The following is a 16,576-nucleotide window of genomic DNA, read 5'->3' on the forward strand; positions in this document are numbered from 1 at the left end:
AGAGAGAGAGAGAGAGAGAAAGAGAGAGAGATGTTTATCGAGCGCGATCCTTTTCAATTTGTTGCGCCGGGGATCGTGGCAGAGATTAATCGCAGGGAAGGACGTGAAAAGGCGTATTGAGTAATTGTGTAATTTTCTTTTTAAGATGGGAGGTGAGTATTTAAGTTTTGACGACGCGAAGGACTCCAGGGAGATAAGAGGGTAAAGTTTGCTTAATGAACCGTTGGCGTGACTCGCGCGATTTGTTCGGCCAAAGTTACGGCGGCTGTAAATAATTTGACTTTTATCGACGCTGTTGCTAAAGTGTTTTAAATTGTTGCGCACTAGAAATGTACGTATACGAGAGTAAAGTTATGACTCGCTACTCGATTTTTCTTCATTCACTCGTAGAATACAAAACATGATTTGCATTTTGTAAAAAGAGTATCTTCTCTGTTCATACGCATGAATCGCACGCGCAAATTGCGCAAGGCTCTTCTACTTTTGAAATCGAATTCAGAGTTTACTGAGAGCATAAACAACAACTGCTCGACAATAAAACCCTAAGCGCGCTTGTAAATTCCTCGATTGATCGTAGCATTAAACAATCCTTAATCGCGCTTTGTTGCATTGAAAAAACGCACAAAAAATGTAACATTCCAACCGGACACTTCTAGCACATAGCGATGAAAAAAGCGAGCCTTCCAATCGCAATAAATTTCAAGAAACTCCCAAACAAAGCGCAATTCCGCTACACAGCCATCCGGGGACAATTAGGCACAAAAACGACCATATACTCTCGCTTTATTTCCAGTATACACAGACCGCCACTCCCAATTAAAAGTCCGCAGCATCTGGAGTTCCGCGAGATAATAGCCGCAGCCGTTTAAGCTACTGTATACTCGCCCATAATCGCGATGCTATTTCGGTTCGTCGACCTTCACCTTAATAATATGTATCGAGAAAAAGGAAACGTTTACTCCAAAGCGAGCGATTTATTGCGCCATGAATAGGAGTCACTGATGCCGATCTCGATAGTATATCAACAGCGCTCGACTTTCCATCGCACATCATAGATAAGAGAAATCCGCGGATGCATGCGTTTGAGAAATACGACTCGGCGAATCAATTCGCAGCCGCGGGAGTTTATATCTCCGGCTGTGCGATGATTGATTCGATCGTAAAAGGAGCTGATTTAAGACTCGATCGAGCGGAGGAAGGGTACCTACTGTAATGCGTCGATTTATGCGCGCTTACACTCGTCTGGTTCCACGTTGTTTGCGCGCCGATTGGAATTTTAAAGCGCGACGTGTTATCTAAATGTATGCGCACTTTGCGCTCGAGAGTTGTTTTTTTTTGGGAGATATAACTCGAATCCACCCAAGCTTCCGGAAAACGCGTAAAATGGGTATGTATAGTACGCGAGCCAGGCGGAAACTGGATGCGATGTTTGTAAAAGTATGCGCGTTGTTATTTTTCCGGATAGACACGCCGTTGGAGTGTGTCTTCCGACGCAGCGTTTTGCGTAACGAGAGCTAGAGTGCGCTTTATGAATATGAAGATTTTTTGAAAAGCGAAATTTCGAACGTTTATTCCACTACAGTTGTACTCAGACGTGGCGTTGCATGTTTCAGGAATCAAAAGCCTCCGAGATGAAGCCAAAGAGGCTAATCCTAGCATCAGAGTCCTGTTGTCCGTTAGCGACAAACACGAAATTCTGAAAAGCTCGGCCAAGACGCGACAAGAGGCTGTTACTCATTTGACCGACGCTCTGAAAGAGGTAAGGAATAAAATGTGTATAAATTCTTTAAAATTACTGTATGAGTATGCAAATCTACCCTCATTGTATGATTTTTCACTCGACTGTCATTGTCTCCATCTACACATTACACGCAACGCCTTAATTGCTCGCAATTTTCACTGAATTCTTTTCCACCTAATTTATGCGGAATTCCACAAATATCTAAAACTCCACGCGTTGGAAATTCAGCGAAACCATATATTTCACACGCTACTTCATTATACAGGATTGTTTTCTCGGCTGTATCTCAAAAAACTCCGAACCGCGCTTTTAATTAATTTCCCTGAGCCTCTACACCTCGTCGCAACGATCACAAAGAGTTTAATTCAAAAAATCTCATCCCGCCGCAGAACCATTAAATAGCGTCACAAGCCTATGGCCAGAGAAAGAGGTCGAAAAAATAAAACCTCACCGCTCGCGCGCATAATAATTACGCGCAACGTATTACAAGCGAGTTGCGCAATGCAAAAGCTTGTTACGCGGATCCGCCGCGCACACGCTCGCGGGAAATCCTCGCTCTGTAAGCTCGAGGCGCGATAGACCTGTATATACATATATTCTCTAATACACTACCCGCGACCATGAAAGCGAATCGATATATCTGCGATAATAACGAGAGGCCCGCGGGTCGACGGCCCGGAGCGATCTCGCGCCTTCTTTTTTGTTACTTTCCTTCGCGGATATCAGAGTGTATAGCTGCGCTCCCGGCGTGTCCTTTCTCCGCTCGAGTAGTGTACGGCCCCGCGGGCGATCGCTGGCTCTGCCATTTTTTTTCGTCTGCAGAGCCTAGGCTTTTCAGCTGCAATGAATTACGTCTCAATTGTCGCGCTGCTCTGTTCTTTTTGCCCGAGTGTAACTCTTTCTGGACGTATTATACTGCTGCTGCAGTCGGTCATTTGTCTTTGCTTTCCGCGTTTCGTCGTCTTTTTTTCGGCGGCGGCGGCGGATTTCTTCGGGCGCAGCTGCGCGTCATCGTGTAGCAGGGCAGGTTTGCCGGTGATCCGCGAGTTTTTTCTTCTCTCTTTTCGTTGTTTACTCATGGAGGCGTTTTGAAACGGGACCGGGTGAGGAAAGGATGATGACTGCGAGCTTTTTCGCGGGAATGCGCGCGGCGATTGTTAATTGATTATGGTCCGGTAGTTTCTCCAGCGCTAATTGATTGTCTAATTGCCGAGAGAGTTTGCGCGCAGGTTGTTTGCCGTGTGTAATTGCATATACAAAAAGTTCATTACGTCGACTGCCGACTGGTTCTGGATACAGCTGAAATCGTCCGTTCACATAAATTTTGATATTATTATCGTGTGTGGGTTATGATCGCGTTCGCACTCGACGATCAATCATATTTGTATATGCGGCCGGTCGATGCATAACCAATCAGCCGGTTATAAAACGATAAACGCTGTAAGTGCGGCGATTTGTTTTTGTTCGACGTATCAACGCCTTTTGGACATCCGTGAAGAATAATGCGGTGATTTGAAGGCTGTATTTATTGATGTTTGTATGCACTAATCGCGAGGATTTTCCCAAGCTGATTAGAAATTCTAATCGAGTTTTTCCGGAAAATCTTACGAATCTCGTATATAAAGCAGTGAACGCTCTATTGATATTTAAACGACAAAACACTCGAAATAAATTCTTCGTCAATAGAGTCTTTGAGAAACTTTACGATACGCTGAATACATTGCGGTCGTTTGACGAGAATGAAAATGCGTCGGGTAAATTTACGATCCTGCGAAACATTCTGTCACGATCCTTTCAAACCGCAAAACTATGTCTCCTAATCGACACACTCCAAAGCCTATATAATAAAACGATTTTCCCCGTTTCCATTCAAGGTCGACGGTGTCGAGCTGAACGTGACGGCCGGTAGCAAGGAGCGGCTCGTCTCCTTCGTCAAGGGTCTGAAGGACGAGATGGTGAACAAGAGCTTAGAAAAGATGATCCTCCTGGCGGTGCCGACGAAACCCGAGGACTTGGCTAAGCAGTTTGAGCTCAAGGAGCTCTCCAAGTACGTCGGGGCTTTTGTCTCTATTATAATAGCTCGTATGCGTGATCCCGTGCGTGTGCGCTACATCTTAACAACTTGATGGCTTGGATTTTTTGCTCGGGTATAATGATCTTAACGACTTGTTTCACGCGATTCCCACGTGTCTTCGAGGGCACATTAAAAGCAGATAAAACTTTTGTGGGTTTAGGGGAAACGAGAGTATATGAAATGTGCTAATGATTGCTCGGAGGATAAAGCATGCGGTAAGGTTGGAACAGTATGGAATTCGTTTTTTGTACGCTGCTGTAAATTCAACGAGCGAACGACCAGTGGCTTTCGGTTTATAAAGGAGTAGCTGAACTAACGATTGTTCTTTACGCTCTTGAGTACATTAATCAATTCCCATGATCCACCCACGCAAAGTGCATCGTCCTACATTCCAACCCAGCCCGCAAAAACATCCATCAGAAGAATGAATTACCGATATTGCATCAGTCTCTTACTAATCCTCACTTTAACGCTGACAAATCACCCCGCGACTAAATATGGTCAAAACTCGAGCTCGCGTGATCTCGATCCGTCTCGGCCATTCCTATACGAAGCATCGAAGAATCGCTCCATGTAAAACGAAGAAGCTCGCGCGAGCGAAAAAAAAACAAGAACAAGAGCGCGCATCATCAACACGGGCGTGTATCCCTGAAACGTCGTCCTGCGCGCTTACTTACGACGAATCTGGCCTCCTTCGGCTGCGCGAACTTCGCCAGGCTTGGCGAGAGCGGGTCTGGGTCATGCGGATGGAATGCACGAAGAGCAGCGATGTCGCAACGACCGGCTGCACCAGTTTCGCGCGCAGAGAGAAAGACAGATTTCCTCGTTGCATATGGATGAAAGGTGGGGAGAGAGAGAACCGAGTAGAGATGCAGCAGTCATTGATGCATCATCGGCTCCGTGTGTGACATAACTCACGCGCGAGGTGGCAGACACTCGAGACCGGCTTTACACGCTGTTTTAGGTGGCAACATCCTTGCAACGAGAGCAATTCGCTGAATGCACTCGGACGCTTTACTTGTTTGCTCTTCAAGAGTACTCTGCGAGTAATTACTGTCGCTGATGCCTGTTAGCTTGAGCGGTGCAAGCTGATTTGCATATGGGATTAAGCGGTGCTCTGAGTCAATATTTTTTTCCCGCCTAAAGGTCGCGAGTGCGATTGTTCCGAGACTGGCGGTGATTGAGACGGACTGAAATAGATATTATAATTGGTATCGAGCGATTATTTATGACGGATCGATTGTTAGCTAGTGATTTCATCAGTTTCAAAATAACCACTCATAATTTCCAACTTTAGCAGTAGTCGCGTCATCGCATAAGAAATTGCATAATGCGGGAACGCCTTCTTAGCCGAAACTTTGTATACGAATCTTTGAAAATTCTTCACCAGGTACGTCGACTTATTCACGGTAGCGACACACTACTTGAGGGACAACGACGAGGCTTATCGAGCCTTCCATCCGTCTCGACTAATGGGTCTGTTCGACATGCTGAACACCGATAGCTTGGTGGACCTCATAAGCGGCATGGGTGCGCCGAAGCACAAAATACTGATTTCCGTGCCCGTCAGCGCTTATCAATTCACGTTGAAGAGAGCCCAGGATAACACGCCGAGATCTCTCACCGTGGAGGAACAGCCCGCCGTCTTTGACCGTAAAAAAGTACGCAAACTCGCGACTCGAATTTTTCACTACTCTATACTATTTTATGCCTTCGTAAAGTAATGCTCCCTTTCTTTTCTAACGCAGCTGTGTGACGCGATGAATGATGGCGAGTGGACGGTGGAGAGAGACGAAGATCTGACGGCGCCTTACGCGTTCAAAAATACTACGTGGATCGCCTTCGAAGATGAGACTTCCTTGAAAATTAAGGTTGATATTGTCATTTTAAATGCTGGCTTTCAGGCCAAATTGACGATTATTTTCTAAAACTTTGCTTCTAATTGAACCAACAGGGTAAATACGTGATCTTGAGAGAATTGGCGGGTATGGGATTACGAGACGCTGAGAACGATTCGAAAAACGACTGTGGAATATCCGTGGCCCAAGCGGTCCGACGAGCTTTCACGGAAATGAAAAGGAAAACCAGGGAAGTGGTACTTTCATCGCTGGAAAAAGACTTGAAGGTAAAAAAGGATTGTATAGCGCTCTGCGATTTTAACCGTTGTTGACAACGTGAATTTTATCGGCTCAACGAGCGGCGAGTCTCGCGCCGGCTCGGCCGATAATGCGAGCACGGAATGGTATTATCGAGTTGATATAGAAGTGAAAGGCCGCATGGTATGCGTTCCGTTCGCCGCTCGATTACCTACTCGGTGTGCACGGTGCTGGCACCTATTGAATGAATTTGAAAATCATGCCTTTCGAATGCAAAGATTTTTCAAAAAAGAATTTTGCACATTACATCATGAGATTATGCAATTAACTCTTGAATTTTTATTTCAGGGTACTGAAATTGCTTACCCAAGGCATGTGCGGTCTTCGGACTTTAGGATAGTACGAGTGGTTGATACAGCGGGAAAAATCCGCGCTGTACGTGAAAATACGCAAACTGCCTTTGCGTGTCCCCATCAGGGTTACTTTGTGCATCCAAAGAGCTGTAATAGGTAAAGAATACATAAATCATAAAGAAATATTTTATTAACTTCAATGAAAGAACTGAGTTTAATTGCTCTTTTTTCAATTACAGATTTTACCGGTGTGTTAAGTTTAATCAAGAGGTCGATGATTACTCCGTCTTCGAATTCGATTGTCCAGCTGGTCTGGCTTTTGATGAGAAAACCGAAGTCTGTACATGGCCAGGTTCGATATCCAGAGGTTCAGCCTGTCCGGGAAGTAGTGAAATCGAACCCGTTTCTCGAGGCAGATTCCGCTGCCCGAGCCGCGCTGGTTATTACGCAGATCCTAACAATTGTAGATGGTTCTTTGCCTGCTACGATCTTGGTAAAAATACTTCTCTTAATACATGTTAATATTGACGCGACAAATTTTCAAACGAAAATTATAATAATTTATGTGGTCATATTGTAGGAGGCTCTGAAATGGTTCCTTATGAATTCCGTTGCCCATTCGGTTTGGTGTTTGACGAAAGCCGATTAATCTGTGAATGGCCATGGAAGGTACCCAACTGCAACGGTCCTGGACACGGCGATGGACACAGTATATATGCGTATGGAGGTTCCTTGGGAGAACAAGGAGGACACATACCTCAAGGTGGCATTATTGGTCAAGGAGGATTCGTAGGACAGGGTGGTTATGCTGGGCATGGTTTTGAAAACTTTGGTATTAATCAAGGTGGGCAAGGTACTGTCTATAATAGTGGAGCATACGATGGACAAAATTCTCATTTTGCTGGTAACTTTGGAGCAGGAGCTGATTATGACGGTCAAACTTACAATGCCGGTGACGCAGGGGCAGCGTACGATGGACAATCTTATAACGCCGGTGGATATGGTGGCCAAACTTACAATGCTGCCGTAGCAGATGCCGGTGCTAAATACAGCGGGCAAACTTACAATTCTGCCGGATCAGGTGCCGGTACTGGATACAGCGGGCAAACCTACAATTCTGCCGGAGCAGGTGCTGGTGCTGGATTTGAAGGGCAAACCTATAATGCTGCTGAAGCAGGTGCTGGTGCTGGATCCAGCGGGCAAAGCTACAATTCTGCTGGAGCAGGTACCGGTGCTGGATACAGCGGGCAAACCTACAATTCTGCTGGAGCAGGTACCGGTGCTGGACACAGCGGGCAAACCTACAATTCTGCTGGAACAGCTGCTGGTGCTGGATTTGACGGTCAAACTTATAACGCTGCCGGAGCTGGCTCTGGAACTGGGTACAGCGGACAAACATACAATTCAGCTGAAGCAGGAGCAGGATATAGTGGACAAGCTCACAATGGAGCTAGCTCCGGAGCAGATGATGGCGATGTCTATAACGGGCAGACATACAACGCCGCAGCAGCTAATTCTGGCGCTGGATACGATGAACAGAAATATAATGCAGGCGGATCTGCTGCAGGCGGAGCTAGTTATAACACCGTGGGAGTTGCTGGACCGGGATATAATGGACAAACTTACAGTGGTGATAATGCGGGAGCAGGATACAACGGACAATCTTATAATGCAGGAGGAGCATCAGGATCTGGTGCCGGTTATGCTACTCAAACCTACAACGCAGCTGGAACTACTGGTGCAGATGTGGGTAGAGGCTCGACATTTAGTCCAAACGTGTACAACCAAGCTGGTGAAAACGGAGCCGTGCCTGCTAGACCCGATAACAATGGGCAGACATACAACGCGGGTGGAGCTGTTGATTATGATGCGCAAACTTACAATCCAGCTGGATCTAATGCTGCAGAGGCTGGAAGAGGTCCAGGATTTAGACCTAATGTGTACAACCAACCAGGTCCTAATGGGCATTCAGGAGGTGATTATGACGAACAAAATTATGGTGGACCTGGCCCTGCAGGCGCTGGAATCGACTATGATGGCCAGAATTATCACGGAGGTGAAGGAGCTCACAACGCACATGGAGCGGATTGTAATGGACACAATTACAACGGCAATGGAGCACCTGCAGGTGTTGATACTGGCAGGGGTGTTGAAGTCAACGCTAATGGATTTAATGGTCAAGGAGGTGTCGTTACAAATTCAGCTGATTATGATGATAGAGGCGGACAAAGCACTATCTATTCCAACGATGGGTCCAGAACTACTCAATTCAATGCAGGCGGAGCTGGTACTACCATTGGTGTGAATAACTTTGCTGGAAACACTCGTATACCTGCTGGACTTCCAGGTAGTGCAAACAATTTTGCAAGTGGCTCGGCTACCGGTTATGCAGCTGGATCAACAAATGGTTACACAGGAGGTGTGACCACTGGTTATGCTGCTGGATCAACAAACGGTATAAATAACTTTGCTGGGGAAACTGTCACGCCTCAAAATGGTTTGGTAACAGGAGGCCGACTGAATACTAACTTTGCTCAAGGCCAAAATACCAATTACAATACTTTCGGCTCAACCGTACAAACTGGTCTCTTTGGCGGATCGGGTACGACAATTGGAATAGATTTGAATAGGGCCAATGGACGAACTCCAAATCCTGGATTTTCGACAATCGCTCAAGGTGGCCCTGGATTGTTCAATGCTGGAAAAACGCAATACACTGACGATGCCGGACTTAAAGTATACAACTCTACGTACAGCCCTAATGCTGGATTCCCTACTTCCACAATCATACCGTTTGTACCACGAGAAAATACATTCAATCCAAATGGTGTTCAAGGATTAAACCCGGTTAATTGTAAGTAGTTTTTATTATTCTTTGTTTACTAACACATGTCGCATATAAGTAATCTTTATATTCGATCGATATAGCAGTAATTTACCATTCACACGTAGTTATGGGACTTTCATCAACCGAGAATTTCGGTAGACAATATGCCAATCAAGCCGAAAAAAGTTTTGCAACTCAAGGACGAACCCCGACGGGATTCGCGTTTAATGGACGAACACAAAATAATCAAAATTTCAATACAGCTACGAATATTTATGACTATTCGAAAGCCAGTTTAGGTAATTTGAATAGCTTCATTCTTCAATTTTGAATTATCAATACACTCTATCAAAGTACGCATTTTTTAATGAAAATTTTTAAATCAGTTACAATTTATGTGAAGTATTATGGATTTGCATAGATATTTTGATTGTTCTGCAATTTATTCAAAACGATAAACTTTTTTCGTGTTTCGACTGACGTTCGTGAAATAGCATAAAATCTTAATGTCGTTTCACTTTAACTAAAATAGTCATTATGAATCATAATTTCAAGTTAAAAATCTTAAACTCATTACTTTACTAATATGTCATATCAACATTCTGCTTTTCATACCAATAACGTTATTCATTTAATGTGTTATTAATTAATTTCTTTAAAATACTTGGACTGATTTTAAAGTTGCTACTCATCAAACACACTTATGTTAATAATAATAAAATATATCTTAATAATATTATATCATTGCTCAACGTGTATCAAAATGTAAATTTGTTTATTGTAGCTGGTGTAACCCCATCCATTACTTTAATACGTGACGGAACTAATAATGGCGGCACTGCAGCTGGAAACCCGAGAACGACAACTGGTGTTACGAATTTCGGAAGTTCCACCGTTGCTCCAGCAAACTTTAACACAGATGCTGGGCAAACAAATGCCTATGGAAATTCACAAATATTTGGATCCAGTCTTAGTACTTCTAATAATCAAATTACAAGATTCCCAGCGGGAACTGACAACTTCAGATTCAATGGAAATACAGCTGCTAACACTGGATTTAGAACTACCGGCAATGATGCTACGTCCTACAATCAAGGAACTACGGCCAATCAGAATCCTTACACTGCAACTGGATTTACGCAGCCACCTCAAAATGCGGTCACTCCTGCGACCATTGCTCAAAACTTTAATAATCAAGGTAAACCTAATTTATATATGAATTCAAAAATATTTATTAATCACTTTTGTAACATTTTTAACTCAATTGTTTTAATTTTAGGAACACCCGTCCCTGGAGTTGTACCCCTAAATAATGCCCGACCTTCGGTTGAGTTAGATAATACCGGATTATTTGGAAACAACTTCGATGGTCCCACCTCAACTGTTGCTCCAGATTTCAGAAATCCAAATATTCAATCCAGCACTCCTCAGAATTATAGAACAAATGAATATTTCGATAACGGTGGACGTGGAACAATCCGTTACAACAATGGTTTGGTCACAAACAAAGTTACCGAGACTGACATACAAGATTACCGAACGTCTCCTTACACAAGAATACCAAATTCATTTATTATCAATGGCGGCAACGCAGAAAATGAGCAATCGACTATTCAAAAAGCTGACGATAGCTCTGAAACTGGCGATGGAATATTCACTAGAGGTGGATTTACGAAAACTGGTCCTACGAAAACAGGAATCACAACCGCTCAAGTGGGTGGAAGTGCTAGTTACGTTCTTGGACCTAGTACTCTTCGTCCCAGGCCAAATCCTGACTTCATTGGCGAACAAGCATTTGCCACAAACTTCCAGACAGAAGGAGCAGCCACCAACTTTGGGGCGAAAGGAAGCACAACAAACTTTGGCACAACTGCAGGTGCATCGAATTTCAAAACTGCTGGACCAAGCATTGCAACAGCCAACTTTAACACTGCAGGAGGAACAGCGAACTTCCATACTGACGGAGCAGCGGCTAACTTTGCCGCCAAGGGAATAACCAATAACTTTGGCTTTACAGCAGGCGCTGCTAACTTCAACACCGCTGGAGCAACAAACTTCAACACTGATGGAGCTGCGACAAACTTTGGAGCGAGAGGAACTGCAAGTAACTTTGGCTCTACTGCCGGTGCTGCTAACTTCAATACTGCTGGGGCAACAAACTTCAACACTGACGGAGCTGCAACAAACTTTGGAGCAAGAGGAACGGCAAATAACTTCGGGACCACCGCAGGTGCGGCTAATTTCAACACTGCTGGATCCAACTTTGGCACTGCAGGAGCAACGAACTTCAACACTGATGGAGCTGCGACCAACTTTGGAGCAAGAGGAAATAACTTTGGCACCACTGCGGGGGCTGCTAATTTCAATACTGCTGGAACCAACTTTGGAACCGCAGGAGCCACAAACTTCAACACTGACGGAGCTGCAACAAACTTTGGAGCAAGAGAAACGGCAAGTAACTTCGGCACCACCGCTGGAGCAAGTAACTTTAATACGGCAGGTAGTACAGCAAACTTTGGCACGACAAACGCTGCCAACTTTGGTGCAAGAGGTACGAACTTTGATGTTACGGGTAGTACAGCAAACTTTGGAACATCTCAGTTTGCCAATGGTTTTACTTCAAATGATATTTCAAGAACGAATACTGCGTCCGGAGCCAACACTGAAACTGCCGGTTACTCTTATCCTAAACCATTGATACAGTTGGAAGTTGAGGGAATATCGACGACACCCGTTCCACCGCGAACGAGCTACTTCGAGTCTACTACTCCATCTCCCATTTCTAACGCTCAGTCTTTCAACAATCAGAATTCAGTTATTATAGAATCTGCCCAAAAAAACAGAGGTTTTAGTACTACTATTTCCCCGGTCGGATTCACTACCGGACCACTAGAAAATTTCAGAACAACAGTCTTTGACGCTGCTAAATTGCCTCAGGCTGTTACGACTGTTCGACCCGTGATCGATACTAGTTCTAGAACTGTTATATCTTCAACTCCGATACCAGCGGTTATCAGCACGCAAAGGCCTTATCAGTCTGATGTGAAAACGTACTTAGACGTCGGAGTGTCGTTTGATCAAGGAAACGATTACGCTTCCACTGGTAACTTTGATTATTCGGACGTTACATCTAACGCTGAACAAGGAAACTTTGGACAGAGGGTGACTGGCCAATCAAGAACCACAAATATAAACTACCAGCAAGGAACAACAAATGCCAGAGGGGTAAGCAGTCAAACAATATCATACCAAAGTACATTTGACCATTTTATAGTGTTCTCATGATTTATAATTATTCATTTCAGTTAAACGAAAACAGTCCACTTGTTACGTCTACGCAGGACTATAATTCCTTCACCGGAAGTGAAGCCACTGCACAGACAGGATCTTTGCGTTCTAACGAGGCAAACGACTTCGGATCTACTGTAACCATTCCCAATCAGGTAATTAATCACCAAAAAATGCAATATATGGGATTAAGAACTTATTTCAAACAAATATATATGCTTTCTAGGTTTACTTACCGTCAAGCACGCTCGCTCCCGAAGCTGGAGTTACGTTCAGAAGGCCAATCGTTTCTGCGGAGTTCTCGCAGGGTCAATTTGGCCAATCATCGGCAGCCGTCAATTCACAAAACTTGAATGCCGCTGCTGACTTTACTTCTCAAGGAACTGCCAACCGTGTTCTGACCAATCAAGCATCGTCGAACGCTGGTTCGCAGAGAATTTCAGGTGGAGTCTTGAGAAACCAAGCCTCTCAAGGATTCGCTTCTCAAGGGTCTGCTGAAGAATTCGCCCGTAACCAAGCTACGGGCAACTTCGGCGCTCGTGAATCGGCCAATGCATTCTTTGGAAACCAGGCATCTTCGAACTTTGCTTCTCAGGGACAAGTGAACGAGGCCTTCGGCAACCAAGCTTCAGCAGAGTTTGGTTCCCGAGGATCGGCTAATGGCATTTTCGGCAGCCAAGGTTCAGGAAACTTTGGTTCTCAAGTATCAGCCGGTGGAAATTCAAACAACCAAGCAAATTCATTCTCAAACCAGAATCAAGGCTTCAGTGGCCAAACAAGAACTCTTATAGGGTCGGACGTTGTGACATCGATAGGTGGTGCAGGTCTCAACAGCGATATCATTCGCCAAAACTCGGGAAGTCAACAAAATGTTCAAATCATTTCCGAATTCAATGATGGAGGTAACTTTGGAGTTAGGAACCAACAAAGTACTACGGTTGCTCCCGAAGTTACTACTTACGCTGGCGACTTCAGTCGAACGCGTGGTCGTATCGATGCTAGCGGAGAATTCGGCGCGAGAAATCAAAACAGGAAAGTCATCGTCAAACTCAGTGATCTGCACCCACTGATTCTCAACAAATTGGGAGCCGAGTGTACTTGCAGGGCTGATCCATTTGCCGTATTCCGTGGGTCAAACAGACAGACCCTGCCGATCAATTCTCGCAACCGCGGCCCTGTCGATCTCGCTAATTACGATGAAAGCGATATCTACGTAGATGTAGACATTGACAAAGAAAACGAAAAAGAAATCGAATTCGCTAAAAATATTCCGTCCAACAGGTTGATTAAGACTTCGAACGCCAGGTTTAACGAAGGTGGAGATGACTCAAGCATAGTTGTGAGCTCGAGAGGAGAACCATCGTCTACGGCATACTTGCCACCAACCAGCGCAAGACCACCATCCACCTACCTTCCACCACAGCCATCGAACGAGTACGTTCCAACGTATTCTACCACTGTACCGCCCTCGCTGTTCTACGAAAAGAACGAGGCACCACTGAGCGCAAGAACGCAAGATCGTCAGCCCCTGTTGATCAGGGTAGAGGACAACTCAGACGAACGACAGCAATTCGCACAAAGACGAGCAGGTAAGGCTCTATTCGACGGACCCGTCGGTTCGCCAAACAATCTGAGGGACCAGGGTGAATCGTTCGATCGCTACGGACCCGGTGGCCTGAGAAGCAACGACGAGAAGCTCGAAGGCGGATTGGACTGTGTCAGGCCAGGTCTGTTCAGACATCCCAAAATCTGTAATAAGTTCTACGCTTGCCACTGGGACGAGTGGAAGAAGCGCTACACGCTACACGTCTTCAACTGTCCGGTTCATCTGGCGTTTGACTCCAGCGCTGGAGCTTGCAACTACCCCAGCAAGGGCCCCGCTTGTCAAGACAACAAACTCCTCATCTGAGGTGACATACTGCCATGATTTAATAATGCGTATGATTCTGAATGAAAGTATTCTATGTGAGACCGCAATTCAAAGTGATAAGACATGCTATCAGTTTTTTTAATGCATCCTTGCTGAAAATTCGACGATGTGAAAATGCACGATGTTAAATAGAGCTGTAGAGTAATATCTTTAAGACACGTCATGAAATCAAAGTATTCAACGAAGTGTTATTCTATTCTGATAGGATGTTTTAATAATGCTCATGACCTCTAATTTAGAATAGTATTTTTTTAATATTAAATTATTATACTTTCTTTTAATATTACCGTGTATGAAGTGGAAAGTAAGCAATATCATACGTGAGGCAAACAACGAAATAAACCCTAGAATGTGTAGATCTTGAGCTATTTTAAGAGCGCTAGTAGTCAGTAAGATTAAAGATACTGTAGACAGAACTTGTTGTTTTAACGTGCCTAATAATTAATCAAACGCATTAGCTCTTTTAACTATGTTTAATTGTATTGAGATCTACATATTTTACGTTTTGCTATATTATATTAGTATTAGAAAAGAGTCAAAGTGTACATGAATCAAGGAAAAAAAGAAGGGATTTCTAAGACAATGTAAATAAGTATTTCAACAGAGTCGGATTGTAAATACATGCAACGAGAGAATCAAAGTTCTGAAAACCCCTTGAGAGTTGAATGTACACGAAATCTTTAGAGAAAAAGTGACGAAAGCAATACATGTGCCTAATACTCGTTCGTATTTTACGCTAGTTTTTATGATAAATAATGTAAGATTGAATATTTTGTAAATAAATACGAAATTATGTACCAGAAATTAACGTACTATGTAATTTTCCTTTCTAAAATTTTACTACGCCATAAGAAATTACTCGAGTGTTAATCGTAGGAGAAAACTGTACTCACGATATAATTATAGCTGTAAACATGCAAAATTTATATATTAATTCCCTCGAAAAGTAATATCTCTATGTACCAGCTAGAAAAATACGCAACGCTCGTCTCGAGTATTACTCTCCTGCACAAACACGATTCAGTTACACGGCCGAGTGAATCTGAAACTGAAGTAGAACGCTGACAAAGAAAGTTTCCACGTTGGAAAGAGAAATTTATTAACTCGAGGAGCAGAAATTAATTAATTTTGCCGGGGATATAAATGTCAGAAAGCGCGAAGCATTGCTCCGTGAAAAGAAAAAAATGTTTTATCGTGTACGGAGTTTGGAAAAAAGGATCATTAGACTTGATTATAAAGAGATTTGATTATCATAACCCGTTGCGTACTAGGCGAGAAAAATATAGAAAGCCAATGCAAAGTTCAGTGAACCATATATGTGTAGCAGCCACAATACGACGTATAAAAGATTGGCTAATAATGAAGCAATTTATCCTTTAACAACACGAGAATCGAGAACGACACGACGGAGGTATAAGCCTTATTTTCAAAGCAAACAAAAATCTCAATATCAGCCATTCGTTTCGTAAACGATTTCATTACGCGCGCATTGTGCCGTAGGTAGAGAAAAGTAAAAAGAATAAGCGGTCAAAGAAGGCGTATCGAGAATGGTAAAGTTTTTATAATTTCGGTGCGAGCCGGGAAAGGTGAGAGGACCTGAAAGGGCGTATCATTCGCACGCGCTCGTGGAGATGCGGTTATATTCGCTGCGGCCGCAAACAAAAGTGAAAAAGAGAAACGAAAGAAAGGATAAGTAAGCCGAAATGGAAAGTATGTCGGCTAAAGCGAGGGTGCTCCGATGACCCAGTGATACCTTTTCGGGGTTTTGCGCCGCGCTCGCAGCAAAACAAAGGCCTTATGCGGGCTATCTCGAATCGCTAATCCACTATCGCGACTTTTGATAGCGATCATATTGTCGTTGATTTTTTCGTGTTTAAAAAATACACCTTTCGAAACGGTTTTCCGTTGCGTAAACACGATCGTTTTCTACAAAAAGCGAACGTCAACAATCGTAAAATCCCCATGCGAGAATTTTTCTAAAAACAATTTTCTAAAATCTATTGTGCCGTCGTCGCGGAGGGAAAAAGAAAGCCCATCGGCTTGCGATGGTGATTTTTGATAGCTCGGCCACAATTTAAGGAAGCAATCACACCGTCGCAATAAACCGTTATACAACATATTCCCTCAATTGCTCTCGAATAGTGTCCAATAAAGTGGGATTTTACGATTTAATGAAATTTCTCCATAAACCAACCACACCGCAACGACAATATTCACACACGCCCGCCAAGTAAAAATCAGCGTCGATGATTTCCCTCTAATCAAAG

The 16,576-nt window shown here is 43.8% G+C and overlaps 1 protein-coding gene across 6 annotated transcripts in view; it reads left to right on the top strand.

Moving 5' to 3' along the window:
- Positions 1 to 15,113, top strand: part of LOC100678219 (mucin-19) — a 42,187-nt gene extending 27,074 nt beyond the window's left edge. For 2 of the 6 annotated variants that reach the window (XM_032601179.1, XM_031932287.2), the window contains exons 3-15: positions 1,614 to 1,759; positions 3,616 to 3,788; positions 5,206 to 5,476; positions 5,564 to 5,686; positions 5,770 to 5,940; positions 6,260 to 6,420; positions 6,504 to 6,757; positions 6,845 to 9,118; positions 9,193 to 9,390; positions 9,876 to 10,289; positions 10,371 to 12,316; positions 12,397 to 12,534; positions 12,606 to 15,113. In XM_032601179.1, the coding sequence (XP_032457070.1) occupies positions 3,694 to 3,788; positions 5,206 to 5,476; positions 5,564 to 5,686; positions 5,770 to 5,940; positions 6,260 to 6,420; positions 6,504 to 6,757; positions 6,845 to 9,118; positions 9,193 to 9,390; positions 9,876 to 10,289; positions 10,371 to 12,316; positions 12,397 to 12,534; positions 12,606 to 14,288 (7,728 nt within the window). In that variant the 5' untranslated portion in view covers positions 1,614 to 1,759; positions 3,616 to 3,693 and the 3' untranslated portion in view covers positions 14,289 to 15,113. The remainder of the gene's footprint in view (positions 1 to 1,613; positions 1,760 to 3,615; positions 3,789 to 5,205; positions 5,477 to 5,563; positions 5,687 to 5,769; positions 5,941 to 6,259; positions 6,421 to 6,503; positions 6,758 to 6,844; positions 9,119 to 9,192; positions 9,391 to 9,875; positions 10,290 to 10,370; positions 12,317 to 12,396; positions 12,535 to 12,605) is intronic. The other 4 variants (XM_031932289.2, XM_031932290.2, XM_031932288.2 and 1 more) reach the window with 4 other exon arrangements.
- The last annotated feature ends 1,463 nt before the right edge of the window (positions 15,114 to 16,576 follow it).

Source organism: Nasonia vitripennis, chromosome 5, assembly GCF_009193385.2.
Source record: "Nasonia vitripennis strain AsymCx chromosome 5, Nvit_psr_1.1, whole genome shotgun sequence".
Taxonomy (NCBI): domain Eukaryota; kingdom Metazoa; phylum Arthropoda; class Insecta; order Hymenoptera; family Pteromalidae; genus Nasonia; species Nasonia vitripennis.